Consider the following 23,637-nt stretch of genomic DNA (forward strand, 5'->3'; position numbering starts at 1 on the left):
AGGTCTTACGTCTGTCCTGTTGCTTTCTCTACATCACTATTGACAATGGTTGTGTTTTCTTGGTGTCAGAACTATTTGTCAAGAAACATCCTTACATATGACTGTACGCATTCACACCCACTATCCAGGCACCACAAATGACTCCGTTTCAAAATGTTTAATACAAAGTGTATTATCATTAACCTGATTTAACTTGACTCACGCTTAATCCTTGTCTATGCAATGTTTTCTGTGAATACTTATGATTTTTATCTTTAATTCGATTCAATGAATACTTTTTTTCAAAACAAAAAACTGTGTCAATATGTATAATTTTGTCTTTTGAGTATTTGAAATGTCCGCGCAATACAACACATATACTTATAGTCTTTATTAATAACAAACTAATTTGTAGTCCCGGTAAAAAGCCAACAGCAATAAAAAACAAAGTATGTGAATTTAAACAAAAAAATTATTCTCCGTCAAATTACTTAAACTTTAGAATAAGATACGAATACACAAGAGGAAAACATGTGCACAATTAGCATGATTGCAGTTAATTTATTGGAAAGTTTACTTAGATGAATATGTTTTATATTCAAACAATAATTCTTCATTATACTAGACTTCTAACATTGCCCCAACCATTGTCCAGAAATGTTTTGTAGGCGGAACGTGATGGATGTTGACAGTTATTATGCTCTCCCTGGTTACACTTTACCTTGGCGACATTTGGTATGCCGAATACAAAAACGTTTCTTTTTATTGGGCAAGTACGTGTTTTAAAGACCATTTCTTAAACTAATGCTCCATTTATGGTTAAACTATGATTAATGTTAGTATTCCTTCCGAGAAGTCATACACCTTCCTATACCTGACAGAGCATAATTATAAAGTTGTGTTGTCAAAGACACAAACTGTCATAAGTTAACCTCCTGATTGCTTTAATACCAAAACTCTAGGAGGCGAATCGCCTTGTAAAATAAATAATACAACACCCATACTGACTTGCTATGGGTTTGGTTTCTGACTAATCTACATTAAGATTTTAGAATACTGGAACCATTTGTCAAACTTGGTTTACGAGTAGCATCAGTAATAAATCATTAATTTGGTTGGCCCTACTATGTGACTTGTTTCTTCTTTCAAATTTTATTTCAAATTATCATTCAAAAGAATTTCCAGTTTACAAATGAATAGGAGAAAGGCATATGCCGATTCCAGCCTAGAGGTTCAAAAGACAAATAGAAATAGTATGCAGTATTTTCGATCATCTTCTAACCCACACCAGACTAGATTGACGCCTTTGTACCTTAAAATTAATTGGACTTAAATTAAAAAACGACGGGTAGACACAACTATTTAATCCGTTTTGTTTGCCATAAAACTATAGAAAGTAACTATGGATTTTACTTCATCAGCTTTGTGTTGTGTGGTTACTTTTTATGTAGTTCCTTCAATCGAAGGCAAACACACTGCGACCCTTTTTGGACTCGGGTTAACATAATCAATCTCATGAATTGGGGAAGAGTAAGAACACGCCAGCGAAATAACGTCTTAGCTATCATATTGTAAGCAAGTTAATTATGTTTTGATAATAATTGCATGAATGGAATGCTCTAGAACCAGGCAAAAATGACTGTTCTTATTTGTATGAACAGTTTGTTTATTTTACGTTATTCTAGAGCAACAGTCAACACACAGGAGATGTTTTATCACCATTCAACTACAACTCCTCTTCAAACCACAACATAGTGAATTCTTAAATGACTCAAAACATTATGATAACCCCTATTTGCTGAAACAATGCTTTTTTCATGTGTTTTTATCCTTTAGTTTCGTTATTTTTTACGTTACTTTAAATATATGTATGTTGCAGGACTATTTAGTTACATCATGAAAGAAAACATTCAGCTCAAAGCTTCCAAGATTCAAGATACTATCAAAGATATGTTGGTAATTGAGCATGGAACAGAGGCGGTATATAAGCCCAGCCAGTCGGCTGGCCTCATCAGTCGATGTGCTCACGCGCTTCACATACACAATGACGATCAAGTGTGTGTTATTGTTGGCCCTGGCCGGCTGGACCACCGCTATGGTCACTCTTAACTGTGAGGAGAGCCTTAAACAGTAAGTGGACAATGTGCGTGTTATATGTGTGATCGTGCTTGTGTTGTGAATGAACATGTTGCGTTGTTGCTGTTGTTGAAATACTGTTTCTGTTTCTGTTTCAATTATATAATGCTATATATATATCGACTTGAGAAGGACTTGATATCTGAATTTCATGTAATCAGATTTGTTGGTAAAATGATTTTTTAACATTGTAATATTTCGTTTGCCTGCAATTGCCAATTTTGGTACGTTTATAGTAAGCAGAACGAAGAAACAACTTCAACGGAATAACAAGTTTGTTTTACGATGTTTGACATTGAAGTTAAGCCAAATTATTTTGCAATACGTTTTGTTGAACACTTGAGTTGCAAGGTGATTATATTACCAGTCATCCGTGTTTGAGTTAAGCTTCTGCTAAATTTTTAATCTATAAATATTTATAATACCCTATTCCGCATTAAAAATCTGTATATACAATTCCGCAGTATCAGGACAAAAAAAAACTTTCCATCTGTAAAAATGTGTGGAAAATAGCTTTAATTTAGCTAAAACGTTTGGAATAACATGGATGGCTGTGTATGCCATCAAAAACAAAATCTTAATATAAAAGGTTAGTGTAGTTCATATAGAGCACGCTTAGTGTATTGGCCTGCTTGAGTGGTCCTTAAGGGTCGTGAAAATAGAATATGGCCTATGCTGACTGTAGGGGTGTTAATTCACTACCATTTCTGTCAGTGAGCACCTGGGTCTCTATCAAAGCGAGACAGCAATTTTCCTACCTTGTATTGGTTGTATTGTTTTATTATTGTTCTTTAACCAATGGATCCATCACCCAGAATCTGTATTGTGTATGTAATTGTGTATTGCAGAATCCAGGAGCAGATGGAGTTGAACAACAAAATGAGGTCTGAAGTCCTCGAAAAGCTCGAGCAACTCGAAAGGGAACTTGACGAAACCGAGGAGGGTAAGTGTTCAGTGCTAGCTTAGGCTTAAATGCCTAACGTAGCAAGAGGTGTTACATTGTATACTAAGTAGTTGTCTCTGACCGTTTTAAGGCTGTAACCCGAACAAGTAGTGATACCTGTATTTGAAAGTATCCTACATACCAAGAGTGAAATTGGGGTGCCGATCATTTTGGTGTCACTTTAAACAAATTGTGTGGAGAAAAAGAAGAAAGAAAATGTAATAAAATACTGAAATTGAAATATCAAACAATCCTTCAAAGATTGCAATTAAATAATTGTATGTCCGATTTCATTTATAAGAAATGTACTAACTGCAATAATTTTAAGCATACTTTACTTTTTGTCATTTAAGTAATATGTTTGTAAACAGCAACCTTTCAAATGATATCAACATTATATGGGGTCAACAGGGATCAGAAGTTAACATTGAAGTTAATGTAGCTATCTGAGAACAAGCTTATTTCTTGGGCTTAAATCATTGTGCCATTTCTCAAACTCATTGATTGGATTCGTTAACCTAGTTAACATTGTTTTATTTTGACATCAACTCCTAGTTATAAAGTAAAGTCTAGAAATTCCCTGATGTCTTAGAATATTCTGATTAAAGCAGGTTCAAAAGTCAAACACTAAAGTATGCAAGACAACACACACTGTATTGTATTACACGTATGCATTACAAAACAAACATATCAATATCGTAGGTTTTCGCGTTACCCTGTTGAAACTATGTTCGCGTTACCCTGCTATAGTTCGCGTAACTCTTTTGAAACTATGATCGCGTTACCCTGTTATAGTTCGCGTAACTCTGTTGAAACTATGATTGCGTTACCCTGTTATAGTTCGCGTTACTCTGTTGAAACTATGTTCGCGTTACCCTGATATAGTTCGCGTAACTCTGTTGAAACTATGTTCGCGTTACCCTGTTGGAACTATGTTTTCGTTATCCTGTTATAGTTCGCGTTACCCAGTTATAGTTCGTGTAACCCTGTAATAGTTCGCGTTACCTTGTTGGAACCTTGTTCTCGTTACCCTGTTGGAACTATGTTCGCGTTATCCTGTAATAGTTCGCGTTACTCTGTTGGAACTATGTTCGCGTTACCTTTTTATAGTTCGCGTTACCCTGTTATAGTTCGCGTTACCCTGTCGGAACTATGTTCTCGTTACCCTGTTATAGTTCGCGTTTCCCTGTTATAGTTCGCGTTACCCTGTTGGAACTATGTCCCCGTTACCCTGTTATAGTTCGCGTTACCCTGTTATAGTTCGTGTTACCCTGTTATAGTTCGCGTTACCTTGTTGGAACTATGTTCTCGTTACCCTGTTATAGTTCGCGTTTCTCTGTTGGAACTATGTTATCGTTACCTTGTTATAGTTCGCGTTACCTTGTTGGAACTATGTTCTCGTTATCCTGTTATAGTTCGCGTTACCCTGTTATAGTTCGTGTTACCCTGTTATAGTTCGCGTTACCTTGTTGGAACTATGTTCTCGTTACCCTGTTATAGTTCGCGTTTCTCTGTTGGAACTATGTTATCGTTACCTTGTTGTAGTTCTCGTTACCTTGTTGGAACTATGTTCTCGTTATCCTGTTATAGTTCGCGTTACCCTGTTGGAACTATGTTATCGTTACCCTGTTATAGTTCACGTTACCCTGTTGGAACTATGTTCTCGTTATCCTGTTATAGTTCGCGTTACCCTGTTGGAACTATGTTCTTGTTACCCTGTTATAGTTCGCGTTACTCTGTTGGAAATTTGTTCGCGTTACCCTGTTAGTTTATGTTCTCGTTACCCTGTTATAGTTCTAACATGATGTTTTTATATTACTCTATCATAAAATACGAACATTTGAGTAATCCTTAACAAACATAATATAACTAAATGACGTGTAGGAAACTATTTGAGGATGCATACATTACTCATTACGGGATCGGTAAAAAAATGACTTATTCGTTGTTGTCGACTTCGTATTGTATTTGTCGAAAATGGTATATTAGCAATAAAAATCGAGATTATTACTAGAATATTATCGTCAGTATGATTAAACACGATGTTTCGATACCATGAACAATGTTGCGGTGTTAATGTATCACATGACTTGATAAATACACTTGCTATTATGTTCTGGATACTTAATGTCTTACACGGCAAAGTCCTAAGGCGCCACATTGTCGAAATGATTAACAATTTACTTAAGCGATTTGTTTCGCATGTGCCGAATGATTCGTTCTTTGTCGTAACGCTTCACGGCACCGCTGTTTACGTAACGTGATTGTAGTGGTTCTCACGGGCCCTCCTCTTGATTAATTTAAACAATCGGCCAGCCTATGGGCGTCTTTCAATAAAGTAGAGCAATTACGTTTAAGACGTTAACGCCTACTTAGCGCGTTCACTCAAGCACGTAACCTCATTCTCAATTCTGTATTAGGAACCAGACCTAACAACATTGAACGGCGAAAAATAACTAAACTATCTTGCGCTCAAAAATAATCAGTGACTATCTTACCATTACCGTGATGACCAACACTATATTGATGAATTTTCATGGTATTGCGGAAAAGTTATATCATAATACTCCTTTAAAGAATGATTATGATAAGTAAAGGTGGAAATATGAATTGCCCACATGCCAGTCATGAAAGGACGGTGAACATGCATTACATTAGCCTTGACATGTCAGACTTCAAGCTGATAATGTAAACATTTCCAATCTTGTTCAAGTGATTTCTAAAGAGGCTGTTTCTTTGAATTTTATCTTTTCAAAGAAACTTGATAGAGTTAATTTAGTGGAACACTTCAACCAAATTAAATTATCAAACACTGACCTACGAAATGAATCTCGTTGTTTTTACTTTATGTTTATTTTTTATAAACTGTTCATATTTCCTGACTACTTGCACGCTCAAATTATTTAATTTTAATATCACATAGAATACAATATCATACATAATTATACACATAATAAACATCACATCAAATGTCACATATATTTATCTGCTTAAGCACATATGTAACATCGCCCAACTATCTCGTCCGTCACGGCCTCTTCGGAACTTACGACCTAACTCACAAGAACGTAAACATACGTAAAGGCGTTTGAAATAAAATAATAGAGAATTACCCTTAGCCAAACAACACCTGTTGGTAAATGCTTGTACCAACATATTACATTTATGACCCATCAATAGGGCCGCAATTACTAATTAGTGTGTTTGGCCTTACACGACCGACTCACAACAATACCCGCGATCCGAAATTTGTTTAGCCTCTTTGTTGGTCATTATTTTTCATCTTTACAATACGGAATTAAGGGGTTAGAATGTACAAATCAAACAGTGGGTTAGGCCAAACGAAGTCTTGTTTCAATGTGATCTATAGATATCGCTATATTTGACATGATTATTTCTATTGCAGGCGTTGTAAGGAAGAAGAGAAGCTACTATCTGGCCGGACCCCCGGGACCCGCCGGAGAAGCAGGTAAGACTCAACCTGTGAATTTTTTTTTTCAATTGTATAATATATTTAAAAAAAATCCCGAGCATTTAATACGGAAATGAAGTATTTTGATTGGCTTGAAACCTTAGCCAACCCGGGATCATTTATTTCAAATTATTGCACATAATATTTGGCTGTGTAATTTGACATTGAACATTTATCTGCCAAACAACAAAACCAGTATGAAAACACCAGTTTAATAACAATATAATAATTTATTATATTTCAATTACTTTGTTCTGAGTAAAGCTTCAATTGCAATTTTCTTTGAACGAAAAAACAAGTGTAAAGGGTTTGCTAATCTTTGAGTGACACTTAATCGAAGAAAGTTAATGAAAAAACTAAGGGTTTAAGAGTATGAAAAACCGTTCGTGGATTTAAAAGTTATTTACATTATTGATAAAGAAAATATACATATTCCTAATGCACTATGCGTATTAATTTACATATTTAAGATTCAACATCAGAATGTTGATAAAAAAAACCATTTTGTATAACAACTGAACTACCATTTATAGGTGCCCCCGGAGCACCTGGTCGTGACGGACCCATGGGCCCACCAGGCGTTCAGGGAGAGCCAGGTGACAAGGGAGATATGGGTGCACGCGGACCAGTAGGGCCCCAGGGGCTTCAAGGCGAGCAAGGACCAGAGGGACCAATGGGAATGCAGGGAGAGCGTGGCGGGTTCGGAGCCCCCGGTCTTCCCGGAGACAAGGGAGAATCAGGACCTCAGGGACCACCCGGCATTCCCGGACTCGACGGACCTCAAGGACTAAAAGGTGACCAGGGACCATTCGGACCACCAGGCCTTCCAGGAGTCAAGGGCGAAGAAGGTGACGCTGGGCTCCAGGGACCACAGGGAGAACAGGGATCACCAGGGGAGACCGGTCCTCAGGGAGCTCCTGGCGTCCCCGGACAGCGTGGCGCTCAGGGCCATCCAGGACCTCAGGGCGCGTACGGCATGCCCGGCGCTCCCGGAGCAAAGGGAGACCGTGGATTCCCCGGACGACCCGGTGCCCAAGGCGCTCCTGGATACCCATACGTCGCTGCTGGTGTTGCTGCTCCTATGTCAAAGAAGGGTTAAATACGTTATTGATTAACACGCATATTTAATTCCAACTAATCCGGCCCGGTCGGATTGGTACATCACACGTCTGTTTATTTATTGTGTTTGCTTTCTTCCTCATTTATACACTGTTTATTTGTTACAACCATTACCCATACACTTCTGTATTATTTAGGTTACCTCATTTTCCCCCAGTTTCAGTTTATATTTTACTATTTTTATTATAATTTCCTTTTTTATATTTTAATTATATTTTCATCTCCCTCGGTCTTTTTAATTGATTTTTTTTCCGTCGTAGTTTGACTCATTTTATGCGTTTTACATTTTGGTTATAGTTTCCTCTGTTCGAATTTCGATATTTTCTCAGCTCAGTTTTAGTAATTTTCACTGTTAGCAAAGTATTGTGATATCTGAGGCCGGTGCTGTGGCGAAATAAACAGTAGAAAATACATTGAAGTCGTTAGTTGTTATAACACCTGAGCTGCAACATTTGCACGACATCAAAAGAGTGTAAAAGTATAACATTCAACTTTATTTAGTTGATCATGCATTGATAATACTTGTATTCGAGCGTTTATATCGCCCTGACTGTCCGCCATGCAGCCAGACCTGCAAATATGGTTCTTTAAATAACGTGTCGTCAGCGTGAGGCAGTGACATTGACAACAACACCAAGAGTGATAGGATTGAGAGAAAAACCCTGATCACAATATGTATATTTTAAACGTTTTTTTTTCTCCAAATATATCTCAAAATGGCTATGAGTGAGTGATTACGAGAAACACTACTCAAGGAATGAAATGGCCACTTAATTCCATACTTCACTCACTTGCCATGAATCATAGATCACATAATAAAACAGTTATTGAAAGTTCCAAGGCTTTCATGGACCATAAGCATCTTTTTTGGAAAAAAAAGAAAAAACAGGTCTTTAATAGGTGGTGTATTCTTGTGGTCTAGAAGAAAACAACTAACCTACTTAGGAATAAACTAAGCTATTCTGTGTTACCCTCTTAAGCCCCCGGATCGGTCTGTCAGATACGTGTATGCGGTGTAAGGCTATACTTTTTAATCAATTATGATTTATTTACTTTAAAATTCAGTCTGCAAGACAAAAATCATAACAACTAGAGCCAGAATTTGCCTAGTTATGGTAACAGTTGAAAGCACACTATGTGGTAAAAGTAATATACGTATTTAAGGCATTTAAGAAATATTATCATTTTCTTTAAAGAATATGCCTTCCAAAATTCAGCTATTGATTAATTGCCCGTACACCGTATGGCTTCAGGGCGTACAGGTTCCAGAGAGAGACATCGAAACATATATATATATGTATATATTCAAATAATCGCAATATTGTACGTTAAAGACTTTGCTTCGAAACACTTTAAACATTAACAGTATTTGTACGTATATTCACTAGATAGTGTAAAGTTCATGTGTGCGTATATTCACTAGATAGTGTAAAGTTCATGTGTGCGTATATTCACTAGATGGTGTAAAGTTCATGTGTGCGTATATTCACTAGATGGTGTAAAGTTCATGTGTGCGTATATTCACTAGATGGTGTAAAGTTCATGTGTGCGTATATTCACTAGATGGTGTAAAGTTCATGTGTGCGTATATTCACTAGATGGTGTAAAGTTCATGTGTGCGTATATTCACTAGATGGTGTAAAGTTCATGTGTGCGTATATTCACTAGATGGTGTAAAGTTCATGTGTGCGTATATTCACTAGATAGTGTAAAGTTCATGTGTGCGTATATTCACTAGATAGTGTAAAGTTCATGTGTGCGTATATTCACTAGATAGTGTAAAGTTCATGTGTGCGTATATTCACTAGATAGTGTAAAGTTCATGTGTGCGTATATTCACTAGATAGTGTAAAGTTCATGTGTGCGTATATTCACTAGATAGTGTAAAGTTCATGTGTGCGTATATTCACTAGATAGTGTAAAGTTCATGTGTACGTATATTCACTAGATAGTGTAAAGTTCATGTGTACGTATATTCACTAGATATTGTAAAGTTCATGTGTACGTATATTCACTAGATATTGTAAAGTTCATGTGTACGTACATTCACTAGATATTGTAAAGTTCATGTGTACGTACATTCACTAGATATTGTAAAGTTCATGTGTACGTACATTCACTAGATATTGTAAAGTTCATGTGTACGTATATTCACTAGATATTGTAAAGTTCATTTCTGAAAGTCTTTTGTCTTTAAAGAGCAAAGTCAATAGGGTTTGTATTAACAAGTGTGTAAATCTGGGCATTTGATGCATTAAACGCTGTGGTATTTCAAGTGCAAAACGCAGAAATAGGTTTTGCATAGTTATATCTTAAAACCTTCGGTCAGGCTAAATACGTTAATACACAAAAAATTTACAATACAATATGATTGATTTCAACCCTAAATATATTTTTATAAAATTTTAAAAAGCTGCTTGATCTTGAATACATATTCTTTTACGTTCCGTGGTCTATTTTAGGTATTCGACTTTTCTCAGATAATTCCATTAGCCATACAGTAAACTGTTGATGCCTGATGACCCAATATAATTTATGGTATCATTTGTATAAGGTTATGATTGAGACAATGACAGACAGGAATAGTAGTTGAGACACTACGAACGCGGCTCCTACCAATGGTCGGTGTAACTCAGTGCGACACTACGAACGCGGCTCCTACCAATGGTCGGTGTAACTCAGTGCGACACTACGAACGCGGCTCCTACCAATGGTAGGTATAACTCAGTGCGAAACTACGAACGCGGCTCCTACCAATGGTAGGTGTAACTCAGTGCGACACTACGAAAGGGGCTCCTACCAATGGTAGGTGTAACTCAGTGAGACACTACGAACGCAGCTCCTACCAATGCAAGGTATAACTCAGTGCGACACTACGAACGCGGCTCCTACCAATGGTCGGTGTAACTCAGTGCGACACTACGAACGGGGCTCCTACCAATGGTCGGTGTAACTCCGTGCGACACTACGAACGCGGCTCCTACCAATGCAAGGTACAACTCAGTGCGACACTACGAACTCGGCTCCTACCAATGGTCGGTGTAACTCAGTGCGACACTACGAACGCGGCTCCTACCAATGCAAGGTATAACTCAGTGCGACACTACGAACGCGGCTCCTACCAATGCTGGGTGTAACTCAGTGCGACACTACGAACGCGGCTCCTACCAATGCTGGGTGTAACTCAGTGCAACACTACGAACGCGGCTTCTACCAATGCTGCGTGTAACTCAGTGCGACACTACGAACGCGGCTCCTACCAATGCAGGGTGTAACTCAGTGCGACACTACGAACGCGGCTCCTACCAATGCTGGGTGTAATTCAGTGCGACACTACGAACGCGGCTCCTACCAATGCTGGGTGTAACTCAGTACGACACTGCGAACGCGGCTCCTACCAATGGTCGGTGTAACTCAGTGCGACACTACGAACGCGGCTCCTACCAATGCAAGGTATAACTCAGTGCGACACTACTAACGCGGCTCCTACCAATGCTGGGTGTAACTCAGTGCGACACTACGAACGCGGCTCCTACCAATGCTGGGTGTAACTCAGTGCGACACTACGAACGCGGCTCCTACCAATGCTAGGTGTAACTCAGTACGACACTACGAACGCGGCTCCTACCAATGCTGGGTGTAATTCAGTGCGACACTACGAACGCGGCTCCTACCAATGCTGGGTGTAACTCAGTGCGACACTACGAACGCGGCTCCTACCAATGATGGGTGTAACTCAGTGCGACACTACGAACGCGGCTCCTACCAATGCTGGGTGTAATTCAGTGCGACACTACGAACGCGGCTCCTACCAATGGTAGGTATAACTCAGTGCGACACTACGAACGCAGCTCCTACCAATGGTCGGTGTAACTCCGTGCGACACTATGAACGCGGCTCCTACCAATGGTCGGTGTAACTCAGTGCGACACTACGAACGCGGCTCCTACCAATGGTAGGTGTAACTCAGTGCGACACTACGAACGCGGCTCCTATCAATGGTCGGTGTAACTCAGTGCAGCACTGCGAACGCGGCTCCTACCAATGGTAGGTGTAACTCAGTGCGACACTACGAACGCGGCTCCTACCAATGCAAGGTATAACTCAGTGCGACACTACGAACGCGTCTCCTACCAATGCTAGGTGTAACTCAGTACAGCACTACGAACGCGGCTCCTACCAATGGTCGGTGTAACTCAGTGCAGCACTGCGAACGCGGCTCCTACCAATGGTCGGTGTAACTCAGTGCGACACTACGAACGCGGCTCCTACCAATGCTGGGTGTAATTCAGTGCGACACTACGAACGCGGCTCCTACCAATGCTAGGTGTAACTCAGTACGACACTGCGAACGCGGGTTCTACCAATGGTCGGTGTAACTCCGTGCGACACTATGAACGCGGCTCATACCAATGGTAGGTGTAACTCAGTGCGACACTGCGAACGCGGCTCCTACCAATGCAAGGTATAACTCAGTGCGACACTACGAACGCGGCTCCTACCAATGGTAGGTGTAACTCAGTGCGACACTACGAACGCGGCTCCTACCAATGGTAGGTGTAATTCAGTGCGACACTACGAACGCGGCTCCTACCAATGGTAGGTGTAACTCAATGCGACTCTACGAACGCGGCTCCTAACAAAGGTCGGTGTAACTCAGTGTGACACTACGAACGCGGCTCCTACCAATGGTCGGCGTAACTCAGTGCGACACTACGAACGCGGCTCCTACCAATGCAAGGTATAACTCAATGCGACACTACGAACGCGGCTCCTACCAATGCTGGGTGTAATTCAGTGCGAAACTACGAACGCGGCTCCTACCAATGGTCGGTGTAATTCAGTGCGACTCTACGAACGCGGCTCCTACCAATGGTCGGTGTAACTCAGTGCGACACTACGAACGCGGCTCCTACCAATGGTCGGTGTAACTCAGTGCGACACTACGAACGCGGCTCCTACCAATGGTAGGTATAACTCAGTGCGACACTAAGAACGGGGCTCCTACCAATGCTGGGTGTAACTCAGTGCGACACTACGAACGCGGCTCCTACCAATGCTGGGTGTAACTCAGTGCGACACTACGAACGCGGCTCCTACCAATGCTGGGTGTAATTCAGTGCGACACTACGAACGCGGCTCCTACCAATGCTGGGTGTAATTCAGTGCGACCCTACCAACACGGCTCCTACCAATGCTAGGTGTAACTCAGTACGACACTGTGAACGCGGCTCCTACCAATGGGAGGTGTAACTCAGTGCGACACTACGAACGCGGCTCCTACCAATGCAAGGTATAACTCAGTGCGACACTACGAACGCGGCTCCTACCAATGCTGGGTGTAACTCAGTGCGACACTACGAACGCGGCTCCTACCAATGCAAGGTATAACTCATTGCAGCACTGCGAACGCGGCTCCTACCAATGCTGGGTGTCACTCAGTGTAGCACTGCGAACGCGGCTCCTACCAATGGTCGGTGTAACTCAGTGCAGCACTGCGAACGCGGCTCCTAACAATGGTAGGTGTAACTCAGTGCGACACTACGAGCGCGGTTCCTACCAATGGTCGGTGTAACTCAGTGCAGCACTGCGAACGCGGCTCCTACCAATGGTCGGTGTTACTCCGTGCGACACTTTGAACGCGGCTCCTACCAATGGTAGGTGTAACTCCGTGCGACACTATGAACGCGGCACCTACCAATGGTAGGTGTAACTCCGTGCGACACTACGAACGCGGCTCCTACCAATGCAAGGTATAACTCAGTGCAGCACTGCGAACGCGGCTCCTACCAATGGTCGGTGTAACTCAGTGCAGCACTGCGAACGCGGCTCCTACCAATGCAAGGTGTAACTCCGTGCGACACTACGAACGCGGCTCCTACCAATGGTAGGTGTAACTCCGTGCGACACTCCGAACGCTGCTCGTACCAATGCAAGGTATAACTCAGTGCGACACTACGAACGCGGCTCCTACCAATGGTCGGTGTAACTCAGTGCGACACTACGAACGCGGCTCCTACCAATGGTAGGTGTAACTCAGTGCGACACTACGAACGCGGCTCCTATCAATGGTCGGTGTAACTCAGTGCAGCACTGCGAACGCGGCTCCTACCAATGGTAGGTGTAACTCAGTGCGACACTACGAACGCGGCTCCTACCAATGCAAGGTATAACTCAGTGCGACACTACGAACGCGTCTCCTACCAATGCTAGGTGTAACTCAGTACAGCACTACGAACGCGGCTCCTACCAATGGTCGGTGTAACTCAGTGCAGCACTGCGAACGCGGCTCCTACCAATGGTCGGTGTAACTCAGTGCGACACTACGAACGCGGCTCCTACCAATGCTGGGTGTAATTCAGTGCGACACTACGAACGCGGCTCCTACCAATGCTAGGTGTAACTCAGTACGACACTGCGAACGCGGGTTCTACCAATGGTCGGTGTAACTCCGTGCGACACTATGAACGCGGCTCATACCAATGGTAGGTGTAACTCAGTGCGACACTGCGAACGCGGCTCCTACCAATGCAAGGTATAACTCAGTGCGACACTACGAACGCGGCTCCTACCAATGGTAGGTGTAACTCAGTGCGACACTACGAACGCGGCTCCTACCAATGCAAGGTGTAATTCAGTGCGACACTACGAACGCGGCTCCTACCAATGGTAGGTGTAACTCAATGCGACTCTACGAACGCGGCTCCTAACAAAGGTCGGTGTAACTCAGTGTGACACTACGAACGCGGCTCCTACCAATGGTCGGCGTAACTCAGTGCGACACTACGAACGCGGCTCCTACCAATGCAAGGTATAACTCAATGCGACACTACGAACGCGGCTCCTACCAATGCTGGGTGTAATTCAGTGCGAAACTACGAACGCGGCTCCTACCAATGGTCGGTGTAATTCAGTGCGACTCTACGAACGCGGCTCCTACCAATGGTCGGTGTAACTCAGTGCGACACTACGAACTCGGCTCCTACCAATGGTCGGTGTAACTCAGTGCGACACTACGAACGCGGCTCCTACCAATGGTAGGTATAACTCAGTGCGACACTAAGAACGGGGCTCCTACCAATGCTGGGTGTAACTCAGTGCGACACTACGAACGCGGCTCCTACCAATGCTGGGTGTAACTCAGTGCGACACTACGAACGCGGCTCCTACCAATGCTGGGTGTAATTCAGTGCGACACTACGAACGCGGCTCCTACCAATGCTGGGTGTAATTCAGTGCGACCCTACCAACACGGCTCCTACCAATGCTAGGTGTAACTCAGTACGACACTGTGAACGCGGCTCCTACCAATGGGAGGTGTAACTCAGTGCGACACTACGAACGCGGCTCCTACCAATGCAAGGTATAACTCAGTGCGACACTACGAACGCGGCTCCTACCAATGCTGGGTGTAACTCAGTGCGACACTACGAACGCGGCTCCTACCAATGCAAGGTATAACTCATTGCAGCACTGCGAACGCGGCTCCTACCAATGCTGGGTGTCACTCAGTGTAGCACTGCGAACGCGGCTCCTACCAATGGTCGGTGTAACTCAGTGCAGCACTGCGAACGCGGCTCCTAACAATGGTAGGTGTAACTCAGTGCGACACTACGAGCGCGGTTCCTACCAATGGTCGGTGTAACTCAGTGCAGCACTGCGAACGCGGCTCCTACCAATGGTCGGTGTTACTCCGTGCGACACTTTGAACGCGGCTCCTACCAATGGTAGGTGTAACTCCGTGCGACACTATGAACGCGGCACCTACCAATGGTAGGTGTAACTCCGTGCGACACTACGAACGCGGCTCCTACCAATGCAAGGTATAACTCAGTGCAGCACTGCGAACGCGGCTCCTACCAATGGTCGGTGTAACTCAGTGCAGCACTGCGAACGCGGCTCCTACCAATGCTAGGTGTAACTCAGTGCGACACTACGAACGCGGCTCCTACCAATGGTAGGTGTAACTCCGTGCGACACTCCGAACGCTGCTCGTACCAATGCAAGGTATAACTCAGTGCGACACTACGAACGCGGCTCCTACCAATGGTCGGTGTAACTCAGTGCGACACTACGAACGCGGCTCCTACCAATGGTAGGTGTAACTCAGTGCGACACTACGAACGCGGCTCCTACCAATGGTCGGTGTAACTCAGTGCAGCACTGCGAACGCGGCTCCTACCAATGGTAGGTGTAACTCAGTGCGACACTACGAACGCGGCTCCTACCAATGCAAGGTATAACTCAGTGCGACACTACGAACGCGTCTCCTACCAATGCTAGGTGTAACTCAGTACAGCACTACGAACGCGGCTCCTACCAATGGTCGGTGTAACTCAGTGCAGCACTGCGAACGCGGCTCCTACCAATGGTCGGTGTAACTCAGTGCGACACTACGAACGCGGCTCCTACCAATGCTGGGTGTAATTCAGTGCGACACTACGAACGCGGCTCCTACCAATGCTAGGTGTAACTCAGTACGACACTGCGAACGCGGGTTCTACCAATGGTAGGTGTAACTCAGTGCGACACTACGAACGCGGCTCCTACCAATGCAAGGTATAACTCAGTGCGACACTACGAACGCGGCTCCTACCAATGCTGGGTGTAACTCAGTGCGACACTACGAACGCGGCTCCTACCAATGCAAGGTATAACTCATTGCAGCACTGCGAACGCGGCTCCTACCAATGCTGGGTATAACTCAGTGCGACACTACGAACGCGGCTCCTACCAATGCTAGGTGTAACTCAATGCGACACTACGAACGCGGCTCCTACCAATGCTAGGTGTAACTCAATGCGACACTGCGAACGCGGCTCCTACCAATGGTCGGTGTAACTCAGTGCAGCACTGCGAACGCGGCTCCTACCAATGGTCGGTGTAACTCAGTGCAGCACTGCGAACGCGGCTCCTACCAATGCAAGGTGTAACTCCGTACGACACTACGAACGCGGCTCCTACCAATGGTAGGTGTAACTCAGTGCGACACTTCGAACGCGGCTCCTACCAATGCAAGGTATAACTCAGTGCGACACTACGAACGCGGCTCCTACAAATGCTAGGTGTAACTCAGTACAGCACTACGAACGCGGCTCCTACCAATGGTCGGTGTAACTCAGTGCGACTCTACGAACGCGGCTCCTACCAATGCAAGGTATAACTCAGTACGACACTACGAACGCGGCTCCTACCAATGGTCGGTGTAACTCCGTGCGACACTACGAACGCAGCTCCTACCAATGCAAGGTATAACTCAGTACGACACTGCGAACGCGGCTCCTACAAATGCTAGGTGTAACTCAGTACGACACTGCGAACGCGGCTCCTACCAATGCTAGGTGTAACTCAGTGCGACACTACGAACGCGGCTCCTACCAATGCTAGGTGTAACTCCGTGCGACACTACGAACGCAGCTCCTACCAATGCTATGTGTAACTCAGTGCGACACTACGAACGCGGCTCCTACCAATGCTAGGTGTAACTCCGTGCGACACTACGAACGCGGCTCCTACCAATGCTAGGTGTAACTAAGTACGACACTGCCAACGCGGCGGCTCCTACCAATGGACGGTGTAACTCAGGCAGCACTGCGAACGCGGCTCCTACCAATGCTAGGTGTAACTAAGTACGGCACTGCCAACGCGGCTGCTCTTACCAATGGTCGGTGTAACTCAGTGCAGCACTGCGAACGCGGCTCCTACCAATGCTAGGTGTAACTCCGTGCAGCACTGCCAACGCGGCTCCTACCAATACTAGGTGTAACTAAGTACGACACTGCCAACGCGGCTGCTCCTACCAATGGACGGTGTAACTCAGTGCAGCACTGCGAACGCGGCTCCTACCAATGCTAGGTGTATCTAAGTGCAGCACTGCGAACGCGGCTCCTACCAATGCTAGGTGTATCTAAGTGCAGCACTGCCAACGCGGCTCCTACCAATACTAGGTGTAACTAAGTACGACACTGCCAACGCGGCTGCTCCTACGTATGGTAGGTGTAGCTCAGTGCGACATTGCCAACGCAGCTCCTACTAATGGTAGGTGTTACTCAGTGCGACACTGCCTAAGCGGTTCCTACCAATGGTAGGTGTAACTAAACGCGACACTGCCAGCGCGGCTCCTTCTAATGGTAGGTATAACCCAATGCGACACTGCCAACACGGCTCATAGCAATGGTTGGTGTTAGTCCGCCAACACGGCTCATAGCAATGGTTGGTGTTAGTCTGCCAACACGGCTCATAGCAATGGTAGGTGTTAGTCTGCCAACAAGGTTCATAGCAATGGTTGGTGTTAGTCTGCCAACAAGGTTCATAGCAATGGTTGGTGTTACACTGCCAACAAGGTTCATAGCAATTGTTGGTGTTACACTGCCAACGCGGCTCATAGCAATGGTTGGTGTTAGTCTGCCAACACGGCTCATAGCAATGGTAGGTGTTAGTCTGCCAACAAGGTTCATAGCAATGGTAGGTGTAAGTCTGCCAACACGGTTCATAGCAATGGTAGGTGTAAGTCTGCCAACGCGGCTCATAGCAATGGTTGGTGTTACACTGCCAACACGGTTCATAGCAATGGTAGGTGTTAGTCTGCCAACGCGGCTCATAGCAATGGTTGGTGTTACACTGCCAACACGGTTCATAGCAATGGTTGGTGTTACACTGACAACGCGGTTCATAGCAATGGTAGGTGTTAGTCTGCCAACGCGGTTCATAGCAATGGTTGGTGTTACACTGCCAACACGGTTCATAGCAATGGTTGGTGTTACACTGCCAACACGGTTCATAGCAATGGTTGGTGTTACACTGACAACGCGGTTCATAGCAATGGTAGGTGTTAGTCTGCCAACGCGGCTCATAGCAATGGTTGGTGTTACACTGCCAACACGGTTCATAGCAATGGTTGGTGTTACACTGACAACGCGGTTCATAGCAATGGTAGGTGTTAGTCTGCCAACACGGTTCATAGCAATGGTAGGTGTTAGTCTGCCAACGCGGCTCATAGCAATGGTTGGTGTTACACTGCCAACACGGCTCATAGCAATGGTTGGTGTTACACTGACAACGCGGTTCATAGCAATGGTAGGTGTTACACTGCCAACGCGGTTCATAGCAATGGTTGGTGTTACACTGCCAACGCGGCTCATAGCAATGGTTGGTGTTACACTGCCAACGTGGTTCAAAGCAATGGTTGGTGTTACACTGCCAACGCGGCTCATAGCAATGGTTGGTGTTACACTGCCAACGCGGTTCATAGCAATGGTTGGTGTTACACTGCCAACGCGGTTCAAAGCAATGGTTGGTGTTACACTGCCAACGCGGTTCATAGCAATGGTAGGTGTTACACTGCCAACACGGTTCAAAGCAATGGCAAGTGTTACACTGCCAACGCAGTTCATAGCAATGGTAGGCATGATACTGCCAACGCGGCTCATTAACACTGCTAACGCGGCTCATTGACACGGCCAACGCGGCTCATTTACACGGCCAACGTGGCTCATTAACACGGCCCGCGCGGCTCATAGCAATGGTAGGCCCGATACCACCAACGTGGCTCATAGCAATGGTAGGTGCGACACTGCCAACGCGGCTCAAAGCAATGGTAGGTGCAATACTGCCATCGCGGCTCATAGCATTTGTAGGCGCGATACTGCCAGCGCTGCTTAAAGCAATGGTAGGTGCGACACTGCCAACGCAGCTCAAAGCAATGGTAGGTGCGACACTTCCAACGCGGCTCAAAGCAGTGGTAGGTGCGACACTGCCAACGCTGCTCAAAGCAATGGTAGGTGTTACACTGTCAACGCGGCTCATAGAAATGTAAGGTACAATACTGCCAACGCGGCTCATAGCAATGGTAGGCGCGATACTGGCAACGCTGCTCAAAGCAATTGTAGGTGCGACACTGCCAACGCGGCTCAAAGCAATGGAAGATGTGACACTGCCAACGCGGCTCAAAGCAGTGGTAGGTGCGATACTGCCAACGCGGCTCAAAGCAATGGTAGGTGTGACACTGCCAACGCCGCTCAAAGCAATGGTAGGTGCGACACTGCCAACGCCGCTCAAAGCAATTGTAAGTGCGACACTGCCAACGCGGCTCAAAGCAATGGTAGGTGTGACACTGCCAACGCGGCTCAAAGCAATGGTAGGCGCGATACTGCCAACGCCGCTCAAAGCAATGGTAGGTGCGACACTGCCAACGCGGCTCAAAGCAGTGGTAGGCGCGATACTGCCAACGCCGCTCAAAGCAATGGTAGGTGCGACACTGCCAACGCGGCTCAAAGTAATGGTAGGCGCGATACTGCCAACGCCGCTCAAAGCAATGGTAGGTGCGACACTGCCAACGCGGCTCAAAGCAATGGTAGACGCGATACTGCCAACGCCGCTCAAAGCAATGGTAGGTGCGATACTGCCAACGCGGCTCAAAGCAATGGTAGGCGCGATACTGCCAGCGCTGCTTAAAGCAATGGTAGGTGCGACACTGCCAACGCCGCTCAAAGCAATGGTAGGTGCGACACTGCCAACGCTGCTCAAAGCAATGGTAGGTGCGACACTGCCAACGCTGCTCAAAGCAATGGTAGGTGCGACACTGCCAACGCTGCTCAAAGCAATGGTAGGTGCGACACTGCCAACGCTGCTCAAAGCAATGGTAGGTGCGACACTGTTACAAATGCAATTTGTATTGTGAATTTGTAATAGATAAGAGAACTGAATGGGTGGGTGCGTTTGACTGTCTCCTTTTCAAAATCGGAATTATTTAAAGACAGTTCAACAGTCCCTGCAACACGTAATCAACTACCTCAGCAATCGTTTACAATCTAGTATGCTATAACGTATAATATATCAGTTCAATTACACCAGTGAGGCGCTCAGTGGCTAGAGCGCCTGTCTAGTAAACAGGAGGTCGTGGGTTCGATCCCCACTGGAGCCTTTTAAAAGTTTTTTTTTCTCTTTTTTTAATTACCGTGTTATTTTATCATCTGTCAAACACTTATTTGATCTCCAGTGAAAATGGATTATACACTAATGAAAATATTACGGACAGAGTAAAAAGGTATTGCAAAAAGGTTTATCAAGAATAATGAGAAATGAACATGCTCCACCACATCTCGACCATTTGAAACACTTAAACTATCATTGACAACAAAGGCTATAGCTCCTCTTTACTTTTTTAAACATAATAAAAACAATTTAAACCCATGAGCAATTTTCTTTTCCCATTTTGCTGGCTGATTGTTCCTTTAATAAATCATCTAATCAAAGACTAACGTACACAATAAGTGATAGAAGCAACAGTGTTTTTTCAGACTGCAAATCTTACATTGACGAAAAGGATGACCCAGGATTAGGGACACTGATTACGAACAGCCTCAAATCCAAGTCTAGACTCAGAAAAGCACATTAATTAAATTACTACCAATCATCTTTATTACATTCGAAAGCAACTTCTTTTTACTGTAAAATGTTTAAAGAAAGTAACATTCTGTTGACGTTAAGAAAGGTTTCCACTTGAAATGAGATTCACACACATACAATTTAACCAGGAAGCAGCAACTGTTCATTATGCTACAAATGAACTAAAAAAATCCATAAAAAACTGAAAATCGGTTGCAAAATGGTTTTAAACTTTTCTAACACAATATTATTAACATGTTTCTTTACGGCAAACAAAATAGAAATGAATCGAACAAGCCGTTCGTTATAAATTTCAGAAAATATGTATCCAAACCATGATATCGTTCGTAAGCAAAAACACAATCAATATGGAAACAAACATACTCTTTAAACACCGGATACGATAGAACATGTTGCATATATAACGCTGACAAAAAGCGTGAGTCACGAGTGGTATTCAAACCCATGCCCAAATACGTGGACCAGAAAACTCGTTGTGAAGGTAAGACAAACCTTGAGTCTGGCACCTGTCGGTCATGGTTATAGCTGTAGAACCGCGAAGCTTAGCTAGCCTTCATTATGCATATATTATCGAGATAACTGGTAAAGCCAAGAATAAGAAAGATAACTTAAGTGACTTGTACAAAGAACATGGCTCCATAGCTCAGTGGCTAGAGCGCCTGTCTAGTAAACAGGAGGTCGTGGATTCGTTCCCACTGGAGCCTTTTTAAATTAGTTTTGAGCTTAAGGTTCGATGTTTAAATTTCTATTTTGAATACAACATTCGTAAAACTATGACGATTTTCTCCTACTAACGGCCGGACAAAGGTGCATGGTCACATCTATCATAACTTACACAACGGGGAATTACTAACACACATTTCAAGAAAAAAAAGCAACACCAATTCACTTTGTTCATCTTAAAACATTGCGTATGATAGAAAAAGGCTGCAAAGATTACTCTGACAAAAGCGTGTGTCAGAAGTGGGATTCGAACCCACGCCCACATACGTGGACCAGAACACTCGTTATGTAGGTGAGACAGACCTTGAGTCTGAGGCCTTAGACCACTCGGCCATCATGACAGCTGTTTGAACGGAAATAGATCCGCGTAGCTTACCTAGTCCTTATTACACATATAGTATCGAGATAACTTGTAAAATCACGTATATTTATAACAAAATATAACTAAAATGACATATGTAAATAACATGGCTCCATAGCTCAGTGGCTAGAGCGCCTGTCTAGTAAACAGGAGGTCGTGGGTTCGATCCCCACTGGAGCCTTTTAAAGTATTTTATATATATATATATATATATATACATTCGATGTTTAAATTTCTGTTTTAAATACAAGACTCGTTTTAAAACTATGCCGATGTTCTCCTGTTTACGGCCGGACAAAGGTAACATTTATCATTAAGTAACACAATTGAAATTACTTACACACATTTCAAGAAGAAAGGCAACTCCTGTTCATTTTGTGTATCATAAAACATCGTTTTTGATAGAAAAGGCTGCAAATATTACGCAGAGAAAAAGTGTGTGTCAGAAGTGGGTTCGAACCAACGCCCACATACGTGGACCAGATCACTCGTTATGAAGGTAAGATAGATCTTACGTCTGGCGCCTTAGACCACTCGGCCATCCTGACAAATCACATAATTAGAATAAAGTAAGTTGAATAACTTTACAAACAAATTATAAAGCGATCCCTACTGGAGCCTGTCTAGTTAACAGGAGGTCATCGGTCTATTTTCACTGGAGCCTAGCCAGTTAACATGAATTCGTGGGTTGGATTCCCACTGGAGCCTGTCTAGTAAACATGAATTCGTGGGTTCAATCCCCACTAGAGTCTGTCTAGTTAATCGGTCTATTTTCACTGGAACCTAGCCAGTTAACATGAATTCGTGCGTTGGATTCCCACTGAAGCCTAGCCAGTTAACATTAATTCGTGGGTTCAATCCCAACTGGAGCCTAGCCAGCTAACATGAATTTGTGGGTTCGATTCCCACTGAAGCCTTGCCAGTTAACATGAATTCGTGGGTTCGATCCCCACTGAAGCCCGTCCAGTTAACAGCAGGCCGTGGGTTCGATCCCCACTGGAGACTGTCCAGTTAACATGAAGTCGTGGGTTCGATCCCCAATGAAGCCTGTCCAGTTAACAGCAGGCCGTGGGTTCGATCCCAACTGGAGCCTGGTCAGTTTACATGAATTTGTGGGTTCGATCTCCACTAGAGATTGTCTAGGTAACAGGAGGCCGTGAGTTCGATCCCCACTACAGCCTGTCCAGGTTACAGGAGGCTGTTGGCTCGATCCCCACTAGAGCCTGTCTAGGTAACGGGGGGCCGTGGGTTCGATCTCCACTAGAGCCTGTCCAGTTAACAGGAGGCCGTGGGCTCGATCCCAACTGGTGTCATTCCAGTTAGCAGATAGTCGTGGGTTCGATCTCCACTGGTGTTAGTCCAGTTAGCAGATAGTCTTGGGTTCGATCCCAACTGGTGTCAGTCCAGTTAGCAAATAGCCGTGGGTTCGATCCCAACAGGTGCCAGTCCAGTTAGCAGATAGTCTCGGGCTCGATCCCCGCTGGTGTCAGTACAGTC

The 23,637-nt window shown here is 44.5% G+C and overlaps 2 protein-coding genes and 2 non-coding genes across 4 annotated transcripts; 2 read left to right on the forward strand and 2 right to left on the reverse strand.

The window, feature by feature from the left end:
- The first annotated feature begins 1,930 nt into the window (after window positions 1-1,930).
- On the forward strand, window positions 1,931-8,062 carry LOC128202761 (collagen alpha-1(VIII) chain-like). The gene is made up of 4 exons (XM_052903896.1): window positions 1,931-2,109; window positions 2,964-3,058; window positions 6,465-6,527; window positions 7,064-8,062. The coding sequence occupies exons 1-4, from the start codon at window positions 1,946-1,948 to the stop codon at window positions 7,627-7,629; spliced, it is 888 nt and encodes a 295-aa protein (XP_052759856.1). The 5' UTR covers window positions 1,931-1,945; the 3' UTR covers window positions 7,630-8,062.
- Window positions 8,063-19,118: 11,056 nt separating this feature from the next.
- On the reverse strand, window positions 19,119-22,114 carry LOC128213769 (uncharacterized). The gene is made up of 2 exons (XM_052919821.1): window positions 22,083-22,114; window positions 19,119-20,301 (listed from the first exon to the last, which is right to left on the reverse strand). The coding sequence occupies exons 1-2, from the start codon at window positions 22,112-22,114 to the stop codon at window positions 19,119-19,121; spliced, it is 1,215 nt and encodes a 404-aa protein (XP_052775781.1).
- On the reverse strand, window positions 22,012-22,120 carry Trnal-caa (transfer RNA leucine (anticodon CAA)). Its single transcript has 2 exons — window positions 22,083-22,120; window positions 22,012-22,057 (listed from the first exon to the last, which is right to left on the reverse strand). It is a non-coding gene; the product is annotated as a tRNA-Leu (tRNA).
- A 128-nt stretch (window positions 22,121-22,248) lies between these two features.
- On the forward strand, window positions 22,249-22,321 carry Trnat-agu (transfer RNA threonine (anticodon AGU)). The gene has a single exon. It is a non-coding gene; the product is annotated as a tRNA-Thr (tRNA).
- Window positions 22,322-23,637: the final 1,316 nt, after the last annotated feature.

This window comes from Mya arenaria, chromosome 2 (assembly GCF_026914265.1).
Source record: "Mya arenaria isolate MELC-2E11 chromosome 2, ASM2691426v1".
Taxonomy (NCBI): Eukaryota; Metazoa; Mollusca; class Bivalvia; order Myida; family Myidae; genus Mya; species Mya arenaria.